General features: G+C 43.9%; 1 protein-coding gene across 1 annotated transcript in view; it reads left to right on the plus strand.

The window, feature by feature from the left end:
• Positions 1-24,706, plus strand: part of TENM4 (teneurin transmembrane protein 4) — a 237,822-nt gene that overhangs the window by 175,732 nt on the left and 37,384 nt on the right. The window contains exons 16-20 of the mRNA XM_018565717.1: positions 5,392-5,653; positions 11,771-12,038; positions 14,545-14,688; positions 16,228-16,477; positions 18,122-18,142. Of these exons, the coding sequence (XP_018421219.1) occupies positions 5,392-5,653; positions 11,771-12,038; positions 14,545-14,688; positions 16,228-16,477; positions 18,122-18,142 (945 nt within the window). The remainder of the gene's footprint in view (positions 1-5,391; positions 5,654-11,770; positions 12,039-14,544; positions 14,689-16,227; positions 16,478-18,121; positions 18,143-24,706) is intronic.

Below are 24,706 nucleotides of genomic sequence, written 5' to 3' on the forward strand. Positions count from 1 at the left end.
ATATAGCGCCAACAGTTTGCGCAGCGCTTTACAATATAAGGAAGACATTACAGTTACAATACAATTCAAGACAAGATGGTAAGGAGGGCCCTGCCCCTGAGGGCTTACAATCTAAAAGTGGAGGGGGAAATGATACATGAGGTAGCTGTGGGAATGAATTATGTGAGAATGTGAAGGTTCAGTGGTTAGGTTGAGGTGGCATAGGCTTCCCTGAAGAGATGAGTCTTTAGGGAACACCTAAAGGCAGTCAAGGTGGGAGATAGACGGACAGGTTGGGGTAAGGAGTTCCATAGGATGGGAGAGACTCTAGAGAAGTCCTGGAGGCGAGTATGGGAGGAGTGGACAAGGGAGCTGGAAAGCAGGAGGTCAATGGATGAGCGGAGGGGACGTTTAGGGTGATACTTTGAGACAAGGTCTGAGATATATGCGGGGGCATGGACATGGTTGTGCTTTACTGCCCCTAGCGCAGCTTCTGATTGGGTAGGAGATGGAGGTGCCACAACCACATCCATTAGCTGGTGAACAACAAGGAAAATAGATTTATGATCTGTTTTTTTTACATTTTAATTGTCCTAAAATTCTAATTATATTCTAAGTGTGTAACCAGCCCTGGATGACTCCTAGACTAGATGACTCCTAGACTAGCATTGTGCAAAGGGACAGTGAGCAACCATTGTGCATGTTATGATCAAATATTAATAAGAATAATGAACAGGTGTCCTCCTATATCAGGGGTAGGCAACCTCCGCACTCCAGCTGTGTTGGAACCACAGGTTCCATGAGACATTGAAAGACTGACAACTACAGGCATGACTCGCAGAGGCATGGTGGTATTTGTACTTTGACCACAGCTGGAATGTCAAGGTTGCCTAACCCTGTTCTATATGATAGACTACAAAAGTTCAGATCAATACTCCTTATTTCCTGCTAGCAATTTTGAATAAAGGAACTAGAAGTAATTACCTATTATTATATTCACATACATTTCTAATATATACACTTGGGGCTCGCCCAGCAGAGGGAGGGCTCCTGTTATACAGACACATCAAACGACAATAAAATAAATGTATAACTACAGAGTACTACAGTAACAGGCCCAAGACCCAGTTGCAAAAAAAATCTAATATGTGCAATGTCTTGTATTCAAATTCAAAAACCCCGTCAAACATTCTGCTAGAGAACAAAAGATGAAGGAAACTACAACATATAAAACTTTGAGGCCCGGGGGGGTCACTTGATGTGTATATTTTATGTGATTATAATAATGGTAATTTTATCTCTCTCAGATCTTACTCCATTAAATTTCTTTACTTCTTTGTTAAAGACCAAAACATTCAAAGACATTGATAACATCATTTACATCAAGCTAGTCTTTTTCACATATGTAGAAGAAACAGGGGACTTTGACTATAGCTCCCAAAAAGATCTACTGCACACAAATATTTGTTGGAATAAAAATGAACACATTTTATTATTACAAAATATTAAAATTCACGATAGGTATTAAAAAATATAGATAGACCCAAAGAGACTAAACGAAGGGGCTACATGACTGGGGGGAGGAATAGTCCCTGGATAAGGATGTCAGTATTTGTAGGTGGGTCCTGGCCCCTTGGAACTTGGGAGTAGTAAGTGTCCTCGAGCTGTTGGGGTGCGGCTGGGGACATGGGCAGAGTGTTAGGAGAGGCCTTATTTGGGCTGTTGGGCACCCAAAGACCCCTTCTCAGATGAACAGTCGTTAAGAGTATTTATTTGTATATTATTTGGTTTATTACGTTGATTATTGTTAAAGTTGGTTTGGTTCATAAAAGGGCTGCTGTGGCCGTTAAAATCCATGTCGCGCAGTCTGTGTGTTTATTGGGGTTTTTAACACAGGGACGAAATCGATGAATCCATCAGTCAAGATATACAACCTATAGAGTCATTTTTTGAGACCATTACGGTATTTAGCATACTATGTTTATTATTCCTTTAGAAGGTCAGTATGCTTTGCGGACTTTATCTTCTTCAGGACTGTTCTGGAGAATACTTGCTAAAAGCTTCACTTGTATGGTCTGTCTATGTGTCTGATTGTAGTCTTTCACTGCAACATGTGGATCAAGTTTAATAAACATATTCTTACTACATACAGTATATAATTATATCTTAAATATGTACCACGTCTTCACAATCAACTAATGTAACATCATCAAAGTATTTACTGCGCATTCCCTATAAACGAGCAGACGAGATCCTGCTCCTCATAAACTAAAATAGAACTGAATGAACATACTTATGTGGCCCACGTCACCTTTTGTGAAGTGTCTACTAGACATTTAGTGATTTCCAGAGCTGTAGTCAGCCTGGCTGGATTATAGTGGCAGTTATCTGATTAATTCCAGGTGTCTGGCATTGCCCTTACCCCCCTGGGTGGAGTGTGACTCTGCTGTATTGTAGGACAGCCAATGAAGGACACTTTAAGTGTATGTACAGTGCAGCAGCCAATCACTGGGTTCCTCTCAACCAGTGGTGCATGCTGGGATGGGGGTACATATATTGGAGGGAATTTCCATGTGCTCAGACTATTCGGGACCAGCCATGGATTAGGTCTGGGTACTGTCCAGCCACCCCCCTGGCTAGGCCTGGGGGTGGGCAGAGGCTGGGAAGTGTTTCCCTAAGCCTCCAGTATGGAGGAGGCCGGGGCTGTTGCCAGAGGAGGAGAACCAGAGAACCCAATGTCTGCTGGAGGTGCCTGGAACCTAGAGGACCTCTAGAGCATGGCTGGTGTCTCTCCTGCTGAGCATCTGTACTCATCACCTGCTCATCTGTTACTCCAATTACTATTCACTGTATTACCAATGGATCTACACTGAGATGCTAACAAAGGTCTGGAGTCTATGTCTGTTACCCCCTGGATGTCTAGGATCTCTATACCCTCTCTCCCCAGTATGAAGATGTTAATAAAAGTTATTCAGCATGGCATTACTGGAGTGAACATCAGCTTTGTGGGCACTAGGAGAGGCCTGTTTAAATGCTTATGGGGCAGCTGAAGACCAAATCCCCTAGACAGACTAGTGATGACCCGAGTTATTCTGACGGCTCCTTCGAGGGTGAGCGCTACACTTACATATGATGTAGTAAAAAAAATGGCTACATTTATCCCCTGATTCCTAGACATAGCAGATTCCCTACCTCCATGCAGCTTGGATGCAGTGCCGCTCCTATGTCCTCCGCTGTACCCACTTCAGCCACTAGTACATGCTACCTCCCTCCGAATTCACCACTCCCAAAAACAAACTTGAACCACAGTGCAATGTGAATTTAAAGTGCATCTTTAGCCAAACCTTTTTTTTCAGTTCTAAATAAAATAGTGAAGGGTTAGAACCTGTCTCTTTTTATTGCTCCCAGTGTGGAGATTCACTCCCTTTTGTCCTGGTGACCATTTTGGGGTCCTCTAACTGTAGAGGAAAAGCAAATACCAGGTTGTCCTCTGGGTTCATCAATGTCCACATTGTGCCCATCACTTGTAGGACTTACTGATCCAGAGACAGTAGTGCATTGAAACTTAGCGTACCAAACAGACTTCTCTCAGGAAACAGGAAAGGAGCAAAATTAATGGAAATGCATACGAGAAGAGTCGTGTAAAACTGTCAAAGAAGGAGATTTATGTGACAAAGAAGGGATAGGGAAACATCTGGGAGCAATCAACATAAATAAGTTATCACACCGTGAATGCATTTGTTTGAGGTCTCTCCGGGAGTCTTGTACAATGATGGAAGGGGGAGGATTATGTCTGATCATTACTGAGTGGTTCCTATTGTATTATTGCAATGGGACTATGTTTTTCTTTTCTTTTTAAAATCATCTGGTAAATAAGAATACAAAGGTTATGTAATATTTTAGACAATTGTGCCCTTTCATATTTGTGGCAACAGCTTGCGGAAGTCTCTGTTCCAGCATGACTGTTCCCGTGTGTACAAAACCAGCTCCATAAAGACATGGCTTGATGGGTTTGGTGTGGAGGAACTGTAGTAGCCTGCACATAGTCCTGGCCTCAACCCTATTGAACACCTTCAGAGTGACTTGGTACGCCAATTGCAATCTTGTAGAAAGCCTTCCCAGAAGAATGGAGGCAGCTCTAGCCTTAAAGGGAGGTGCATGTCCATATTAATGGCCATGGCTTTGGAATAAGATATCCAACATGATCGTAAAGATGAATTGAAGAGGGTTTGCCTGGATCTGGGTTATAGATGCCACACCCCTATGACAAGAAGTATCAAAAAGTGCAGTCCTGGGGCGACGGCACTGATTGCGGGCGGCTTGGGGGTACGTGGAGGAGGCTGTGTGTATCGGTGGTGGGGACGGGCGTTTTTGGTCGCTCTCTCTGCTTCCCCTGGTGGTTCAGCAATCTGCTGATCTGCAAACATCTATGTGCCAGTGTTTTGCCTACCTCCGACTCAATATTGGGGATTGGCCCCTGCTCCGTCCCTGTCATCATCAGGAAGGACTATATGGGTGTGGTGCCCGGATGGTTCCCTAGGACACATACATGTCAGCTTGTAATAATGATTTTCCCTTCTCCTGAAGAAGCGGCTGTGTGCCCGAAACGTTGAGTAGCCGCTGCTCCACTATCAACCATACCATTTTCCATTATGTACTGTGGGATGCTTTATTGCTAAAATCATTATCAGCCTATGCCCTTTTTTCTTTTGCCTATTATGCATTGCCTTGACTAATGTCTATTATGTACATCTATAATGGAAGGTTGAATGGAGTGAGCACATAGGGAGTAATCTAATCAGCTGTTCATTTTTATGCTATATACTACCTCTATTTTAAACTATTATCAACATTAAAACTCATTTTTTTACGGTTCATTATTTCTCTGGAGTTGTCATTTCTACGCCTCCAAAACCCCAACTTTTCCTTTCCTTTTTGATACATATGATCGTAAAGATGTGATTGTCAGGTGTCCACAACATTTTATAATGTGCATAAAAGGAAAGTATATACAATTTCCACTTAAAATTGCTTAATCTACACACAATTCCAGATCATAATTATGGAATAAAAAAATAAAAAAAAACTGCTCCTCCCTAAAGTAACCTAAAACCAAGGAAAATATCACATGACCTCACCTATTGGGAGCTTTGATTCAAACCTTAGAGTTATCCAGAGTAAGCAATTTCAGTACAGGAGAGGAGCATGTACAACTGTGCAAGTCTGGAGTTTAGCATTAAACTAATCTTGTAAATTAAAAAAAATTGCATTGTAAAATATATAGAAGTCAATAAGAATAACATACAAATGTTGCCTGTTTCTTTTTTTTTTATTATTGTGAGTGATATGAGGTTTTTTTCTTGGTATATTAATGTTTATTTTATGTATTGTTGTGTCTGTTTTTCTCTGTAGCTTTGATCTGGTCACCCACGGTGGCATCTCCGCCACGCTACGTTTTGAGCGAGCGCCCTTCATCACGCAGGAACACACCCTCTGGTTACCTTGGGATCGCTTCTTCGTCATGGAAACCATCACCATGCGTCATGAGGAGAATGAGATCTCCAGTTGTGACCTGAGCAGTTTCGCCCGTCCCAATCCCGTGCTGTCTCCAGCCCCGCTCACGGCGTTTGCCAGCTCGTGTTCTGAAAAAGGGCCTATTGTTCCAGAAATACAGGTAGGCACATGAACCCTACAAATACCATGTCAATCAAACTGAAGTGAGCATCCAGTTTTATTCAGAAAGGAAACCTTTTATAGGTCATTACTAGTATCAGTGCCACTCGCCCAAATGCTCCAATACCTTCCCCTGAGTGCATAGGGGAACATGGAGCCAGCTTAACCTGCGATGAGGAAGCTGGGCGTCAAGTAATGACCCGCCTCCCGGCTTTCTGATTGGCCGGGAAACCGGTTCCATGCAGATTTGCCAGGAAGCCAGATTCCCGGCCAATCTGCTTTGAGCCGCCCCAACAGCCGGCTCCTTGCTGATTGGCTGGGAAGCTGGCTTTCCAGGCGATCGCCATCGAGCCAGCTTCCAGGTCATTACTCGCCGCCCAGCTCCCTGAATGGCCGAGTAGCCGGCTAGATGTTGATTGGATGGGAAGCTATTTTTCCCGGTACAAGCACAATCAAGCCAGCTAAACAAAATAGAGCCAGCTTTGCGGGCAATCAGATTGCTCGGGAAGCTGGCTCAATGCCAGCGGAGGCATCCGTATCGGTACTTTGTATCGGCGAGTACCGAAAGCAAAATATCAGTACTCGTACCTGATACCGCTAAACCGGTATCGGTGCATCCATAGTCATTAACTGCATCTCTTTTTACTGTAAGTCTTACTATCTGCTAAGTGGGAAGGCCTGGTTTTACCATAATCACATGATCATTCTTGGTGTTTTATTAGGAAAAGCTGCACCTCTTTATGCATTTATAGACTAAACAAATCTAAGCAAATATAAAAATCCTATTACAGGGGATGCTTTTAATGTGACTTTTGAACAAATCAGTGGGCAATTCACCCACTAATTTGCCCACTGATAATACCCAGGAAATAATGTTTCAAATTCCTGGTATTTGTCCAGAATCTATTGCCAGTCTCATTTACCCACCAAGCAAGGCGCTGTCCTCGGGCTGTACAGATGGCGCCACCACTGTTTGGGTCTCAAGAAGTTCTGCATCCTTAGACCTCCATGGTTCTGAACAAACACATGACAAAGCCCAAAATCCTCAGTTATGTCTTTAGGTACCAGAGTAGCTGACTGACAGCACTTGAGATTTGCACCCGGATATGCCATCATGGGGCAGTATTCATGTTTTCAGGTTTGGGTGGATGCTGAAACTTTTCGTTGGAAACGTGGAGCTTGTTTTTAAAGATTAATTTACTATTTCAGACAAAAAAGTGATTCCTGTATGTCGGCTGACATTGTTTGCCTAAAAATTGTAGTTGCCTGGCTTCCGTGCTTATCCAGAGACTTAAATGCTTTAAGTCACTCTGCTTTTGTGACATGTTGTATTTGTGTCCCCTTCATTGGCTTCAAGCTGGAGACACTCAACTCACATTTTCAGAGAGAAGTCTGCAGCGACAGCTATGTATTTCTCTCAGTAAAAGGACAGGTCCACGTTTAGTTAGAAACGTTTATTTTCTATGGTATAAGCCGTGTTTGCACGGTAAGCTTTCATAGACTTCATTGGGGCTGCACTCGAAAATTAGAGCCTTTGAGTATGGCCCAATTCAAGTCTCTGAGGGTTGCTGTATAAGCACAACCAGTCATAAATAAATAGGGGGAGATCAGCAGCAGAGGAGGACACACTTGTCATACCAAAGGCAATGCCATCAGCAATTGGTTGGGGGGCAGGGGGGGATTTAGGTTAGGAGGGCTGGATGGGGTTGACTATTTACATACTTGTCCTTTATTAAACAAAGAACTCACTAAGAGATGCGTTAGGTTCTTAGGTTATAGATGGTGGGCTCTTTATCTGCTCCCAGGACAATTATCTGTGTGTTCAAACCACTACATTGCAATAGCTTGGGTTCTTGTTCTTGACTTTGAAGGCATGGTGTGAAATTGAGGGAGCAGATTAAGTGACTGAACTGGTACATAAATTGTGACCAGCAGTAAAATAGAAGTTTGTCTGGTGTATACATCCCCCCCTAATTAGACCCAGCTAAGTGAAGAAAATTGTGAGTTTGGCGTACATATCAGATTTGTAGCCTCAGACAAAATGACAGCAGGATACAACGGGTAAAAAAGAATCACTTTTATTATCCAAGCTTCTTTTGCCCGGATGGATGCCACAAATGGTTCTAGGTGGGGCCACCTGCTTAATGGAAGTCATTTGTTTAATTAGCTCAGGAAAACGGTGAAGTGAAGCAGAGTAGCTTTAATGATCAAATCGAGGACGTCCAACCTTTTGCACAATGTTTACATTTAGCGGAGGATAAATGGGACTGTCAAGGTGATGGAAGACTTCAATGAGGAGAAAATTAAAGAGTGCTTTACATGCTCGGTGTTATTTACAGCCTCGGGAAAACAACCAGGTTGCCTCACTCTCAGATTGTCTTCCTTCAAAGTTAAGTTTGTCACCTGCGTGGAGCAAAAGCAGCCATTTTGTGAGCTGCAGCCGTCTTTAGGCTGTTGGTTATACCGATGCTTATTTCCTCGGTGACATCCCAACTGTGGCACTGACAAGAGTCTGCATTGGGCAACAGTGTTTGAGTCCATGGCGGGCAGCAACATCGGAGTCTGCAGTGGGCAGCAGCATTGGAGCCTGTGATGGGCAGTAGCCCGTCAAGTGAGATGTTATTATGTATTAACAAACCAGGGATGCACGTATGCGGCGTTGCATCACCTACACCGGCCAATCAAAGTGGCTGTAGATACTGAACCCTGAAAGAAGACCAGATGAAGATGTCGGCGCATCGATGGAAGAGAGATGAGAATTTGCGTATTTAATTTTGCTTCAGTGAACCTGGGCTTTTCAAGTGCAAGAAAAAGTAAGAGGCTCACTTAACTGACCTCCACCTACCAAACATGAGCTCCTCCGAACCTGGAATTTCCCTTGACGTGAGCAAAAGGGCAGGATGCTGGGATGTCATTGACCTTATGTGGCTACATGCCTATATTTAGGAAATAACATTTACCTATTATGGTCATATAAAGTAAATGATATCAGCACAAGCAATCCCGCCCCTTTGTTTACATACATCTGCGGGTTGAGGATTGCCCTCCTTGCAGCTGATTGAGTGAAAGTGCTCATTGCATTTCCTTGTTCGGAGGAGCTCAGATTTGAACCTGAAACCTGAGCGTATCACTCGTGTACATACATCTCTTACTTTAGGCCTGGTTCACACCTGAACGTTTTGTAGCGCGTTCAACGCTCGACGAACGCTCCACAAAACGCTCAAACATCTAAATCCCATTGTATGCAATGGGTCTGGTTCACACCTTGCCGTATTTGCGCCCGTCCGATCGCGATACAAAACGGCCTACGCCCAAAGAAGTACATGTACTTATTTGGGGCGTTTTGGTCTCGCGTTTCCATTGGGATACAGCCAAGTAGCCCTCGGAAACGGGCGGTTGTCGCGCGTTTTTTTTACCGGTAAAAACACGCGACAAACGCGCATATTCAATACGCCTAGGTGTGAACCCAGCCTTAGGTAACTGCTGTAGCTGGTAGCAGAGACAGGAAGCTCAGTGTAAAGTCCAAATCACAGCTTGGAGCTTACACACCGATAAGGACTCTTTCCCCACCCCCAAGGAACATCCTTGGTTGTCCATTTATCAAGCACTAGCACCATCATGTGAGAGGATGAAGATTGGAAATTGTAGAAATGTCACCAGCACACCAATCCTTTTAGAATAGCAAAAGCTTAATTTATTGAAGTTCCTTGTCACGTGAACAATCATTTTCGGGGCCACTCAGGGTCCTTTCATCAGGCTTTAGCATGAAGGGACACTGTGTGGCCCTGAAAACGCTTGTTCATGTGACAAGGAACTTCAATAAATGCTTTTGCTGCTGTATTGGTGTGCTGGTGACATTTCTACAATTTTCTGATATTTGCGGCGCTATCCGCAGTCACTGCGAGCACCCCCCCCCATAACAAGGGACTTTCTGTAAGGAGTGCAACAAGGACAAGTACTTATAGGATGAAGAGTGGGTCACATGCTCACCCATGTCAGGAAGCGCTGGGTACTGACTACGTGTAGCTAAGTGTGTCGGTGGTTAAGTGAACCTACATTTGGAAAGCACAGGTTCACTTGAAGCGCCAGTTTGTGCGCCTCAAACACCGGACGGCTTTGCAGATGACATTATAGCCATCTTCAACAGTTTTATTCATCTTGTTTGGCCTGCCCACAAAACAAATAAATCCACGCTTAACATCTTCAAGCCTCTAAATCTGGTTGTGAATAGAAAGCTTACAGGCTTCAGAAAAACAAATGCATATTAAGTACGGAGTTCAAAAAAACATCCTACCTCCCCCTTCCCAGAGGTTCCGTCAGAACAGTCTCCGCAAACTCAAACACGTTCACATTATGTTTGAAGTTTGCCATCATTGTTCACTCGCGGCAAGAATACATTTGCAGACGAGATCTTTGAGGGGCAAATTATACGGTTCTGCCTGCCTGGTATGTTTTTTATTTTACTTTGTGGCCGTACTTACGCTTGTGTCATCTGTTTGCTGGGCTCACGCAATCCACTTCAGCACAGCAAAGTCTCATGTTAATCAAAGCAGAGTGGAAAATTGAAGTATGTAAAGCGCAGTTAGTAACAACTGCGCTCAAACGGTATGCAAAGATAAGAGAACGGCTGTTAAAATAAAATAATAGACCAAAGAAACTCTTAATGCACAAAAGGATCCGGTGGGACCACATAAATATAAATAAAGGCTTTCTGGCTGTGCTCCCTGGGATTTGTGATTTAAATGGATAATGCTGTAAAAAAAAAAGTATATATAATAATAAAAGATTTCATATTAGGTTTTATAGTTGGTTTCTGATATTTGTGTTTCTAGTTTAGAGTCCAACTGAACTTTCAGTTTAAATTAAATACATTCCAGATGCATTAAAACAAAAGGTGCAGTATGAGTACCGATATTTTGCTTTCGGTACTCGCCAATACCTGTGCTTCCGCTGGCATGAAGCAGGCTTCCCGGGCAATCAGGAAGCTGGGCGGCGAGTAATGACCTGCAGCCCGGCTTCCTGATTGCCTGCTTCATGTTGTTTGGCCGGCTTGATTGGCTAGGAAGCCGGTTTCCCGACCAATAACAATCAGTATCGAGCCGGCTTCACCGGCTAATCAGGAAAAATTGAGTAATGACCCATCTCCCGGCTTCCTGATTGGCTGGGAATCTAGCTCCATGCTAATTGGCTGGAAAGCCGACTTCCCAGCCAATCAGCATCGAGCTGGCTGTGCAGCCGGCCCGATGCTGATTGGCGGGGAAACCGGCTTCCCAGCCAATCAGTGGGATGATACTAGTATCGGTGCATCCCCAGTGCAAAGTTTTACCGTATGTTTGCTTTAGAATGTAGCCACAGTCTGAGTAGATAGGCCTGTCCCCCTAACAGCATGCCTCGGAGAAGGGCCCTTGCTCTCTCTGAAGCTAGAGCTCTCCAATCAGCAAAGATCATGAGCTTTGCTTGTTGCAAAACTCTGTGTCTGATTTAGCAGGGCCGTTGTTGGTTCCTCTGCTGGGAGACCACTACTTCCACACAGTTGGCAAGGGTCCTTTTCTATGGCATGCTGGTAGGGGACAGTGCCTTACATAAGGGAATGAAAAAAAACGTATTTTACTGAAAAATTTTGGCATGACAGGACTAGCACTTCAAGAAAATCAGATTATTGCAGGAGTCCCTTTCAAAGAGACCCATGCAGGGCACATTGAGAGTGTCCCTTAGAAGACCATCCCTTCCACATCAAGGCACCTCTACAAAGTGTGGTCCCTAACTCAAACCTGAGCTTCCAACCTAGGACATATATAGCATTGCATAAACTGAGAGTAGGCATGCCTTGATGGAATATATGATAAAGAAGACTTGCTGCCCTCCTTACCGGAAAGCCCCGTATTCGGGGAAGGGTGCTTGAAAAGATTGTGGATGGCGCCGCAAGTAGCACATGGTAAAAGAGAAACGTCACCAGCACGCCAAATCCGGGATTGATTATCCTTGAAGGAAGTTGGTGTTCTGGTGACGTTTCTCTTATACCATGCCTCGATGGAAGCCCCAATCTAGAAGAACATTCCAATGGCCATTTTAGTCAAATATTTTTGATTGTTTCAGCAAAATGTCTTATGCTTTCCAGGCTTTGCAGGAAGAGATTCCAATCCCAGGAAGCAAAATTAAGCTGAACTACTTGAGCACCCGAAACGCTGGCTACAAATCGGTTCTGAGGATCAGCTTGACGCATCACACTATTCCTTTCAACCTGATGAAAGTGCACCTAATGGTCGCTGTGGAGGGTCGTCTGTTCCGAAAGTGGTTTGCTGCCGCTCCCGACCTCTCTTATTCCTTCATCTGGGACAAGACGGATGTCTACAGCCAGAAGGTCTACGGACTGTCTGAAGCTTTCGGTAAGCTTTAATGGTTGTACTGTTTACAAACCAGAGGACACTTCTTTAAAGCAAGTCTGGCCTTCTGTTTAAACGTTCTGCCTATTAGTGGGCGCTCTAAGTAATGCTGAAGACTGCTAAAAGCTTGTTTGCTTGTTCAAACTACTGTCAGCACACTCAGGCTGCCCGAAGTTGACCTCAGCTGCATAGGAAAATGTGTGAAGCCGGGAGTCCTTGGGAAATCATGACCCAATATTCAAAATTCTTTCAAAATCATCTAATAGATGCCCTGAATGGAAGCGGAGGACTACAGTCCCACTTTACATGCTTGCTGCATTTGATACTGCCTTGTTGCAGACCTGGCTTTAGCATTGGGCACAGTAGACCGATTCCTACAGGCAACACAAGCAGAGCAGTCTTCTGCCTGTATAATTATTGGTCGGGCATTTTTTGTTACTATCGCTATTTATACACCTCTCTTATAAAGTTATATACACATTATTGCAATATTCTAATCCAGTTTAGGACCTGTTGTAAAAAGATGATCCTAGCCAAGAGATGTACTTAAGGTCCTAACAAATACTGTATACGCCTACAGGCTTCAATTGTGTAAATCTGGCTTTGTATTGAAGCCTCGTGTTTACAAGGTTGCTGAAGCTAATGTATATGAAACCTAAGACAAACTCTTGGGGAGGAAATTAATGATTATCTTTTCTCGTCAGCATTAAGCTGACCATAGAGTGGTCAGCAGGAATCATCCAAAATCTGACCAGTGTTTGAACCCCCTCAATCAACTTTTGTCGAAAGGGCCGGTCAGAAACATCTCTGCTGAACAGCCAATTAGCTGCAGTCACTGTTCGGGTATTTTGAGGCACACCTGCTGCTGTCAGAATACAATAGCCCGGTAGGGGGAGGGGAATTCTACCATCCATGCCTGCACGGCTGAACAAGAAAAAAACTCAGTGTATGGCCAGCCTTAGACAAACCCAGTCATTCTTCTGTTTGAAGTCCATTTCCTTCACCACCGCCACCACGTAACACCGTCACCATGTAAACCAAAACACTGCATTATGTGGCTGCTAATTCATTTCAAAGAGTGGGTAAAAGTAGAAGCTGATAGTGATTTGAAGCTTCTCAGATGAAGAAGGGCAGAAAGCCTAGTCCAGTTAGTGCAGCACTGTAGCATGAAATGTTAAAGTGAAACTGTGGCCAGACTATGGGCATTCAGATACTTACTGTCTCTTAACAAGATGTTTAGGTCGGCATTCTTAGCAGTTCGGCTCATTCCGAGAGCTTCTGTTCTGTGTTCACATTAGAGACTGGAATGATGTGAAGTCCCTGTTGGGAAGGGGCGCAGGGAGTGCTAAGCTGCTGAGTCACTTCTGAAAGGGGGAGCTAAGCTGCCGAATGACTGCTGGGAGGGGAGCAGGGAAAGATGAGCTGTGGAATCACTGCTATGATGGGGGAGCAGGGAAAGATGAGCTGTGGAATCACTGCTATGATGGGGGAGCAGGGAAAGATGAGCTGTGGAATCACTGCTATGATGGGGGAGCAGGGAAAGATGAGCTGTGGAATCACTGCTATGATGGGGGAGCAGGGAAAGATGAGCTGTGGAATCACTGCTATGATGGGGGAGCAGGGAAAGATGAGCTGTGGAATCACTGCTATGATGGGGGAGCAGGGAAAGATGAGCTGTGGAATCACTGCTATGATGGGGGAGCAGGGAGTGCCGAGCTGTATAATCATTGCTATGATGGGGGAGCAGGGAAAGATGAGTTGCAGAATCACTTCTATGTTGGGGGAGCAGGGAAAGATGAGTTGTAGAATCATTGCTATGATGGGGGAGCAGGGAAAGATGAGTTGTAGAATCACTGCTATGATGGGGGAGCAGGGAAAGATGAGCTGTAGAATTGCTGCTATGATAAGAGAGCTGAGCTGCTCAATCACTTCTAGGAGGTGGAAAACTGAGCTTCTGAGAGAATGACTTTAGTGCTCCTGCCGTGAGCATTGAGAATGATTTGCTCAACAGTGCCTGCAGCTACAGGTCAGTGGGGCTTGTTTTAAAGCTCATTAACTGCATAAGAATATCTAATAGTTTAATGCTTATTGTCTGACCACAGTAGCACTTTAAGTCCTTTAAAGTACACTGCAAACTTTCAAAATGTTAAAAACTGCACAGTAAGGATTTATTTAATCTGTATAGGAAGTGTTGGCCTTTTAACCAGCTTTCAGTCTTTATTAACCATAAAAATAATACCTCTCACCCTGCGGCAGTGGGTGTGATTGATTTCTATGGTGTTCCTCTCTCTACGAAAGCCATTATGCTAGTAATCATGTTAGCAGTGACTGATTAGATTGACCGCTGGTATTCAGATCACCCTCTGTGAAGGGAATTGAAGGTGTTTATGAGCTGTTTTAACATAATGGTATTTTGGCCGTGATTGGCACCTGCCAGTGAAAATGCCGCTTCTCGAGACCATATCTTATCTGGATATATAGGTCAGACCTCTTTCTCTTTGAATTCCAGTCTCTGTAGGTTATGAATATGAATCATGTCCTGATCTCATTTTGTGGGAGAAAAGAACCGCCATTCTGCAGGGTTATGAAATTGAGGCGTCCAAGCTCGGAGGATGGTCCCTGGATAAGCATCACGCGCTCAATATACAGACTGGTGAGTTATGTTGAATATAATATTGTAAAGAGAAAACGCACCATTGTGATAAATATCATGGGTGCTATGTTGCTTGTCTTGATTGGACAATCCAGCGTCTTTATTAATGTGCATAAGAAATGTACTGAGAGGTGAGGGGAGACAGGATGCTTCCTTTACATGCACAGGCCCTTTACCTATTTTTGCATTGGTGAACTAGGCTGGAGAGCATACACATATAAATGGATTCCAATGATACGTTCTTTGATATAACTCTGTATGCAGAGATCCTTGTGTCTACATACAACTTTGTCAAGAAATAGAAATTTGAGCTGGCAGAACACAAATGATCCTAGCAATCTCTCGATTGAGAGCAAGGGTCTTGCTTGCGAAATGTTCAGCGTGCTGGATATGCCAATTTACATAACCTCTAAAGTGTGTCTAAGGCTAAACCCTTTTTTATTATGAAAAGAGTAAGGAATGGTTAAAACATGTCACTTCCTGTCCCATAGATGCAACAGTAAGTGAGGGAAATCCCCTCTTAGATAGTTGTCACTGGAACAGTTGTCTCCATTGTAAGATTTACCTTCTTTTTCCATTCCAAGGATAACCCAACATTTTGGATTTCCAACCACTTTTGGTTCTGGTGTCAATGTTCACTGGGATAAATAGAGAGGGTGAATCCAACCATTGGGGACATAGGCAGCACTGAAGATATAACTGGGGGTTTTAACCTATCCCCTTGCCATCTGAAAATATCCACCCAATGCTATCCCCAAACATTTTTGGCTTTATATACATATATGTAAGATATACACTGATGAGTCATAACATTATGACCACCTACCTAATATTGAGTAGTTCCCCCTTTTGCTGCGAAAACAGCCCTGACTCATTGAGACATGGAGTCCACTAGACCTCTGAAGGTATGCTGTGGTATCTGGCACCAAGCCAGAGCATCAGCAGCGGGTCCTTTAAGTCCTGTATGTTGTGAGGTGATCGGCCCCCAGTGATCAGACTTGTTTTTCCAGCACATTGAGATCTGGAGAATTTGGAGGCCAAGCCATCACCTGGAGCTTGTTGTTGTGTTTCTCAAACTATTCATGCAGTGTGGCATTGTTCATGATCCTGCTTAAAGAGGCCACTGCCATCAGAGAATACTGTTTCCATGAAGGGGTGTACTTGGAATGTCAGCAGCAATGTTTAAGTAGGTGGTACTTGTCAAAGTAACATCCATATGAATGGCAGGACCCAAGGTGTGTGTGTGTATATTTATATGCCCATACCTTTGTATACGTAATTTTTAGCTTGATCTATTGAGGTCTGTAAAAACAAAAGTGCTAAATAAACAAAACGTATAAAAACCATCATAAAGCCCCACCTGCTGGCTGGATAGAAGAATACAAAATAATATGCAGTATATTTATATAGACCAAAAGCAAAGAAAAATATAAATAAAAGATACAAACAGCAGTATATATTCCTCTCTAAAAAGACTGTTTTCCCTCCGAGGGTCCGGAAAGTTTCCGAGACTCATTTCACTTTCAATGTCTTACACAGGCATCCTGCACAAAGGCAACGGAGAAAACCAGTTCATTTCCCAGCAGCCAGCTGTGATCGGCAGCATAATGGGTAATGGGCGACGCAGGAGCATCTCCTGTCCGAGCTGCAATGGCCTCGCAGATGGCAACAAACTCCTGGCGCCGGTTGCCTTGACGTGCGGCGCAGATGGCAGTCTGTATGTCGGCGATTTCAACTATATCCGAAGAATCTTTCCCTCCGGCAATGTCACAAACGTCCTAGAGTTAAGGTAACCGCAGAGCAAACGTTTGCTTTTTTTATTCCGTTCGCAAGTTACGTCGTCTGGAAATCTGTGTGTTAAATAATAAAGACAGGACGATGTACTCTTCTAGTTGCGCTGATCAGCAGATTCATGGCTGCCACCTTGGACATTCCTTTATAATGTGTATCATTCAGACTGGTGCAGTTTATAAACATGGATGTTACTTTGTAATTTGTCATTTTACTTCCATTTCTGCACTTTATTTGAAAGAATTCGTATTTTATGAGAGCTTTGCAGAAAACCATTGGGCTTTGCTTGTACCAGAGAGCCTGACCCTCGATGTCCGCTTATGGACTTACGCTGGGCACGCCTTAGTTTACTTGTCCTTTCCACCCCTCCTAACATCACTTAAAGCCACACTCGGGACAGAATGATAATTTACACAATCATTATTACTGAGTATTTGTATCATTATTACTGAGTATTAGTAGCATTATTACTGAGGCCTTCTTAACCAATCAGATTTGTGTTTCCATATGGCAGAAAGATACAAAGTTATTGTTTTATGGCCACCACAGAAAACCTTTCTCATATACATTTTAAAGCTCCCCTCATTACTCTTTCCTCACTTGCTTGTCTTTTATAGTCATTTGTAATGTCCTGATACCTGACATTTTCATGCCTTTACCATACTGTCATGAAACCTCCACATTGACAATACTGTCCATGGTACAGTTAGCTTGGCATTACCATCATGGCTTCCTCCCATTTTCATTACTGCCATAGTACCCTCAACCTGGCTGTACCATTATGGCACATTGTCATTAGTCCTCTCCACCATTGTAAGCATTGTCATAAGACCCTCACCTTGCCTGTACGGTCATGAGGCCTCCTCACTTAAAGTACTGCCATGGTACAATCAACTTGGCATCCTCCCTTTTGCAGCACTCTCATGTTACCTTAGCCTTGGCTGTACTGTCATGGCCCTTCCATATTGCCCGTACCATCATGGCTCCCTTACATAGGAAGTACTATCAAGGAGACTTCATGTTTTTATTGTGAGAATGAATGTGCCTTTTTGGAAGTTCTTTAATGGCACCCAGTCTTAGCAGTGCTGCCATGGTGCCCCCTAGTTGCTGGTATTGCCAGAATTGGTACCCTCTTCATTGGCAGTACAGTAATGGCATTGCCATGGTGCCTCCACATTTGTGGTACTGCCATTGCACCCCACTGTGGAACTGCAGACTTGGTACATCCACATTGTTGCCTCTTTTTATGTTGTGTCAGTATTTGAGGTACCATCATGGCTTTCTCACATTTACAATGTAGTAATGTTGTCTTCACATTTACCATAGCATGCCCTTTCCATATTATCAAAGTTGGCATTCAATGTGGCACACTGTCAGACCCACTGTTTCAGCACTATATCCCATCCTTGTGTTTAGTACAATAGGCCCTGTGTTTCAGCAACATGAATGGTTTACTTGCTCCTTTCGGTTATCTAACTGGCTTTGGCTACTCAGAAAGGAGAAGCTGGTTTCCTGCTTAGGGCAGCACAGACATGAGGTCTCCTCTCTTTTCTAGAAGGTCACTAACTGCTCTCGTATAACTCTCTTCTTCCCGTCTGTTACTAACATCTTGTTTTCTCTTCTTTGTCTTGCCATCTCTCAGAAATAAAGATTTCAGACATAGGTAAGAGAACCTGTCTTCTCGGTATTGTCCTGCAGCTTCCTGTGTTTGTGGCGCTAAGTAAGGCTTATGCTGTCTGATCAATTGGTGGCCTATTCATTGCTTGCTTTTGTAAAGCTTATGGGTTCATTAAATTAAAGTTGCGCATATAACTGGGCAAACACCATTCACATGGCACTAGTGCCCCTGGATGGCACTCTTGAGTATATGAAATTCTTAGCACCATCTACGGGCGGTAGTGCTGTGTGACTGGCATTTGGAACTTATGTAAGTTAACCCCATAGTATTAACTTTTAAAGAGCAAAAGTCTGTGGGGATGGATGTTGGGCTTGTGTCGATGGCATCAGTTTGCTGTCAGTTTGAGACTCCTCTAAGATCATTCAGAATTCATCAACAGGTGCATTTGACCTGCAGCTGGCCTCCTTCTTATTTTCTTCCAGTGGGTTTTGCATTCCCATAGACTTGCATTGGAATGCAAAACCCATCTGACACAAGCCTATGGACAACCGGCCCTAACTCCTTCCCAACAGCCAAACATTCAGCTGAAACATGTGAGAGAAGTTGGTTGACGATAACTCTTCTAAGATCATTCAGAATTCATCAACCGGTGCATTTGAGCTGCAGCTGACCTCCTTCAAGTGGGTTTTGCATTCCCATACACTTGCATTGGAATGCAAAACCTATCTGACACAAGCCCGTGGACACAGGCCCAACAGCCGAACATTCAGCTAAAACATGTGAAGGAAGTAGTCTGAAGATTCCCTACCTCCGTACCTCCTTGAGGTTATAGAACTATGGCTTGATCTCGGCTTTCAGCTGGTGTGTGGCCGCTTAGTATCCAAACTTCAGGTAATCACAAACTTTAAAATGGGGCAATGATTTCATAACATTGAAGGAACACATACATGAATTGGAGGATATATGTTCTATATAGGCTTGTCCTATGAGAAAATTAAGCTAGCTGAAACCATTTTCAACTAATGTTCAACTTTAAAGTGGACCTGTCGTTCAAACTCACACTTCGCATGAATCAGTTGGGCAAATATCACCATTACCAAATAAAAATTATATTTTGACCAAAAAAACGTACCTCTCACTTGGCACAAATATAACATTTGCTCTGAGCTCCGTCACGCCATTCACAGTCTTGAAAAAATGGCATGGTCTGCAGCTACCATTTTCATTTGGGAGGGGGTCCCTTCATTAGAGATTGCAGAGTACCTATGGTTTGGATGCTTTTATATGGAAGTAATGCATTTATATTGTAGTTTATATGCGTTTATGTTGGCAATGCTATTGTGGCACCCCAGACCGGCATGGTTGCTTTACTGCTTTCTCCAGTATTTGCAGCGCTTGCATGGCTCTGTGTATCTCTGTTAATTTGTGATAAAGCAACACGGCTGCAAATTATAACGTGTTACCCAAAAAGAAGGTAAATACCTCCTGCTGCCTGCAACCCCAAATGCCACTTTGTTGATGAGAAATCGCCCGCCGAAGTCTGCTGAGAAACCAACACTTCCGGGAGTGTTGTGTCCCTCCTCCCCAGTGCTCATTGGTTCCTCCCACTGACCCCACATCACTGCTGGGACCTGTAGAGACCATGGGGAAGGGTCGGTGCAAGACTATTTTGCGCCCTAAGCAAGACCAGCTACTTGCGGCTCCCTCCCTGTGCGCGGCCCCATTCTCCTGCCGGCTAGCTTCCACAGGTGAGAAGTGGATGAAATTTAATTTGAAATAGCCAATAGCAGACTGGCTATTAAAACCCCACCCACTGAGCAGAGGAGCGAACCTGAGAGAGAGTTGTCTCTCCGCTCCTCTTCTTAGTGGTCAGGTGCAATAGCCAGCCTGCTTTTGCAATTTGAAATAGATCGGGGGTGCCGAGGGGGGGAGTGGTCGAGGCTATGCAGCAGTGTGCCCTAGGCAGCTGCATAGTTTGCCTAGTGGTAGCACCGGTCCTGCCTAGGGGTCAGTGGGAGGAACCAGCGCTGTGGGGGGGTGTCTGTTTTCCAGCAGATTTCAGGGGAAGTTCCTCATCAGCAGAATGGTGTTGGCAGCAGAAGTGGGAAATATCTACCTCCTCCTTTCCAAACATATGTGAATTTGCTGTTTTAGATTCATTACAGAATCACTTTTAATGTTTAAATAAAGCTTTGTTTTGGTGGTTGATTGTTATGATTCATGTACATGGAGGCAGACATTTTTTCTTATTGAATACTCAATACTTATTCATTACTACTACTTCCTCTCACAACACAAGCTTATGGGGTTGATTTACTAATACAGAACAGGTTGTTCAACTACTCACATAGTGAATGTTAGTGAATAAGGTGAACCTGGGTGCCCTTTAAATACCCAATTATGTGCAAGGGAAATTAGAAAAAATATTATTTTTGCTAGTAGTTAATTGAACACGTCTTTACCCTATTTACTGACATTCATTCTGCAAGGTGAACGTTTACTTTCCATATTGAATGCCTCCTATTCCTTTAGTAAATCAACTCCATTGAGTCAGCTGGATAATTGAAAACCATGCACTCCCTGTGTGGCTGTTATCTCAGCAGCTGTTCGGAAATGGAGGTTGAATGAGGCCAGGTCGACTACAGATCTTCCTCTTGTGGATCATATGCAAGCATCTATCTCTAATACAAAAAGAAAAATATTGAAGAGCAGGGCCATCCATATAGTGAGGCAGCCTGAGGCTCTTGCCCCAGGTGGCATCTGTTTGGGTCACGTGGCAGGGTGGGTGGCCGTGTGCTTGCCATCTCCTTTCTGGGCAGAGCGTCCCAGGTTGCTAAGAGCTCCTAGAAAACTGGGACGCTCTGGCCAGAAAGGGGGCGGCCGGCACACTGCCACCCACCCTGCCGCATGTCCCAAAGAGATCTTAGCAACCTGTGACGCCCTGGCCAGAAAGGGGGTGGCTGGCACACTGCCACCCACACTGCCGCATGTCCCAAAGAGCTCTTAGCAACCTGTGACGCCCTGGCCAGAAAGGGGGTGGCAGGCATACTGCCACCCACCCTGCCATGTGACCCAAAGAGATCTTAGCAACCTGTGACGCCCTGGCCAGAAAAGGGGCGGCAGGCATACTGCCACCCACCATGCCATGTGACCCAAAGAGATCTTAGCAACCTGTGACGCCCTGGCCAGAAAGGGGGTGGCAGGCATACTGCCACCCACCCTGCCATGTGACCCAAAGAGATCTTAGCAACCTGTGACGCCCTGGCCAGAAAAGGGGCGGCAGGCATACTGCCACCCACCCTGCCATGTGACCCAAAGAGCTCTTAGCAACATGGGATGCTCTTGTCTGCGTCAGTGAGCTGGGCGGGACAGCGGCCGTAGCCAGAGGTAACATGCACCTCCTATGATCCCCCGGCCCGGTAACGTGCACCACCACCCTTTTCCTCTTGAAAAAAGTCTAGGAAAACCCCATAGCAAACATTTGAAAAAAAAAATACAAAAACATTTTAAGGTAAACACGCAATAACTAGAAATATGCTAAAGTTGTTTTATTTTGGTGCGTAAGAATTCAAAGCATGCGTTCTGTTCACATTTAGAAGGAAATGATGCTACCCAAGCTGGTGAGATTCCCTGTAATGTAATTAATCATCAGCAGAGATTGTGATTCCCTTGTATAGGTCTTGGCGTAACCAGCTTTGTCGCCAGCTTAAGCGTCCTGCGTGGAAGGAAGGATGGGACGGGCACGTCACCCAGGCCACTTATAGTCGGAATCCCCCCAATTTAAGATGGAGGGCGGCTGCTTAATTGCCCGGCTCGCTGCGATTTCTACCGTAGGACGTGATTGATGAGGGTGCCGCTTCTTCTTTTTTCCCCCACCTCCGTGAAATGGCAATGAGCTGAAATATTAAACCCTCGATTACAATGCGTCTTTCACGGATACTTAGCTCCTCCGCCGTTTATTTAAGAAATATTGATGGATGGGTGTAATATTTCTCTGTCATTGGATAATCACCGCGATGAATTCCACCAGTCTTGATTAGTGGTGTACTAGGCCAGTAGACCGATGGATCCTCCTAGTCAGCCTTGGTCACACGGTGATTCTGAACCTTTGCCCATTGTCAAGGATAGGTTCATTCAAAATGATTGTGTTCCTACCCAGTGACCAGGAGAGGGATGGGAATTTATTAATTGTGATTAAAGAATTACTTAAAAGATGGGTGGAAGGGTTCCCTGAATAAGTAATATTATATATCGGAACTAAATAAAGGGCTAAATATAGAGATGTTCAGCTGATGGGATAAGGTATTGTAATTACTAGGGCTGTGGAAATTAAAGATTCATTTCTCGATTAATCGTTAAACTTTTTAATCGATTAAAATTATTTTGATCGCTAATGAAAACACTCACCTCTCCGCCGGCTTCCGGGAGTCCCGTCGGCGATCCAGTGACGACACGCACATCGACGTCACCGGACTCCTTCCCCCTTCCCCAAGTGGCTCCGTCGGCTAACGAAGGGAAGTGGGGAGGAGTCCGGTGAGGTCGATGTCCGTGACGGCTAACGAAGGGAAGGGGGAGGAGTCTGGTCATGTCGATGTCCATGATGTCACCGGACTCCTCCCACCTTCATTAGCCGACGGAGCCACTTGAGCCGGTGAGTTTGCCCGAAAAACTTTCTGCATGAGCGCCAGCCAAGGCATCGGCCTATACGCATACAGCACAGCAATGAAGTCATAAAATGAACTAGGATCACACTAATCCAGCATGTTATTATTCTGAGTTGCCACACTCAAGCGGCGGCCATATTGAGTGTGCCACGTGAGATTAATAACGTGCTGGATTAGTGTGATCCTAGTTCATTTTATTACTTCATTGCTGTGCTGTATGTGTATAGGCTGATGTAGTTGGATCTGTATGTGCGTTATAATTAATCGATTTTAAAAAATTTTGATTAATCGAACACGAAAATTTTAATCATTACCAGCCCTAGTAATTACCTTTTCTTTGTCTTTCCTACGGTTTCTTTATCTTCTTGGGGTTTTTTTTATTCATCTTTATTATGTGAGAGATGTTAAAAATAAATTTGAAAAATATCTAGATTATGGAAGACATGTTACACATAAAGTTTAAAAACATCCTTGATTATGTAAGAGATGTTATAAATAAAGTTTTAAAAAATATCTAGATTACGTGATGTTAAAAATAAAGTTTAAGGGCCCATTCAAACCAGCAGCTGCGCTACAACACAAAGCTGCAGCTGCGCGTTGCCCTGCATCACACCACTTGCCTTTTTGTTTTTTAGAACTTTATTGAAATGCCACAATGGACATTTCATTACGTTCACGGGCACAGCGTGGTGTGAGGTGGTTGTACAGGATGGAGGATACACTCAGTATAGAGGATTCCTGTTAATTCAGCGCTGGGGCTGCAGTCCTCAATCTCTTTTTCTATTGTAAAAGGGAAATATCAGGGGTCCGTTTAGACCCCTGATATTTAACGGAAGCCCCCAGCAGTAAAGTAAAAAAATTAAAATATTTAATAAAAATAAACTAAAAAATAAAAATCTCGGTTTCGGTCTCAAAATTTCATTTCGGTACACATCTACTAATTTGTATTAAGATTGTAGTCCATCACAGGAGCAAGCTTGGAGTGGTGACTACTTTACAACACACACAGGGACCATGGGGAACAATAGTAGCCCCCCTCCAGAAGGAAGGGTAGCGTCAGCACCAATTCAGAGATGATTGGAGGATCTACAGCCCAGTGATACACAAATAACATAAATTTTTATTAATACTTAAGGTACTTGAATGTACTTTATAGTGACATTAAACCCTCAGATTTTTTAACATAAACCAATACTGTAATGTGTGCCTTACTGTAATCCATAGTTACTGTAATCCATGGTTGTTTCCCTTCTCTTTGCTGCTCTTCCTTTTAAATCCTCATGTCTTCTCATGCTGGGGGAGAACTTCCCTTTGCAGCTGAGTGCCTCTTCCTGTCTTGCTGGCTCAGGTTGTGAACCTGCACACAGACACCATGTATCCATTTCAGAGACAAGGCAGTCAGCTGCAAAACAGAAGTTCTGCCCAGCATGAGAACAGATACGGATTTAAAAGGAAGAGCAGCAAAGAGAAGGGAAACTACCATGGATTACAGTAAGGCACACATTACAGTATTGTTTTATGCTAAAAAATCTGAGGGTTTAATGTCACTTTAAATGATGACATGCAGGAAAGTCTGAGGACGGAGGGGGTGCCTTCTCTAGGAGGAATTAGAGCGATTAGAAAGACGACGAGAGTATGTTGGTAGAACGCATCAAAACAAACATCAAAAGGCAGGCTCTAAAAAGTTTCTTTGGAATAATGTTGCTTTAAAAAAAAAAAAGCCATTACGTTAATAAAATGGATTAGAACATTCGCGACTTGAATCAGATTGATAGATGAATAACGTACCAAGGAAGGGTCATTTGTAAGCCTAAAAAGCCTCATCTTCACGCTAAAATCTGCCAGCGTACAGTGCAAATAACATTCACTTTGCGCAACAATTTCCCATTCCCAACCGGAGGTCTTTAGAAGGTTAGGACACAGCGGTATGAAAAGCCCTGCTTTG

This window comes from Nanorana parkeri, unplaced genomic scaffold, assembly GCF_000935625.1.
Source record: "Nanorana parkeri isolate BGI_ZX_2015 unplaced genomic scaffold, ASM93562v1 scaffold879, whole genome shotgun sequence".
Classification (NCBI taxonomy): domain Eukaryota; kingdom Metazoa; phylum Chordata; class Amphibia; order Anura; family Dicroglossidae; genus Nanorana; species Nanorana parkeri.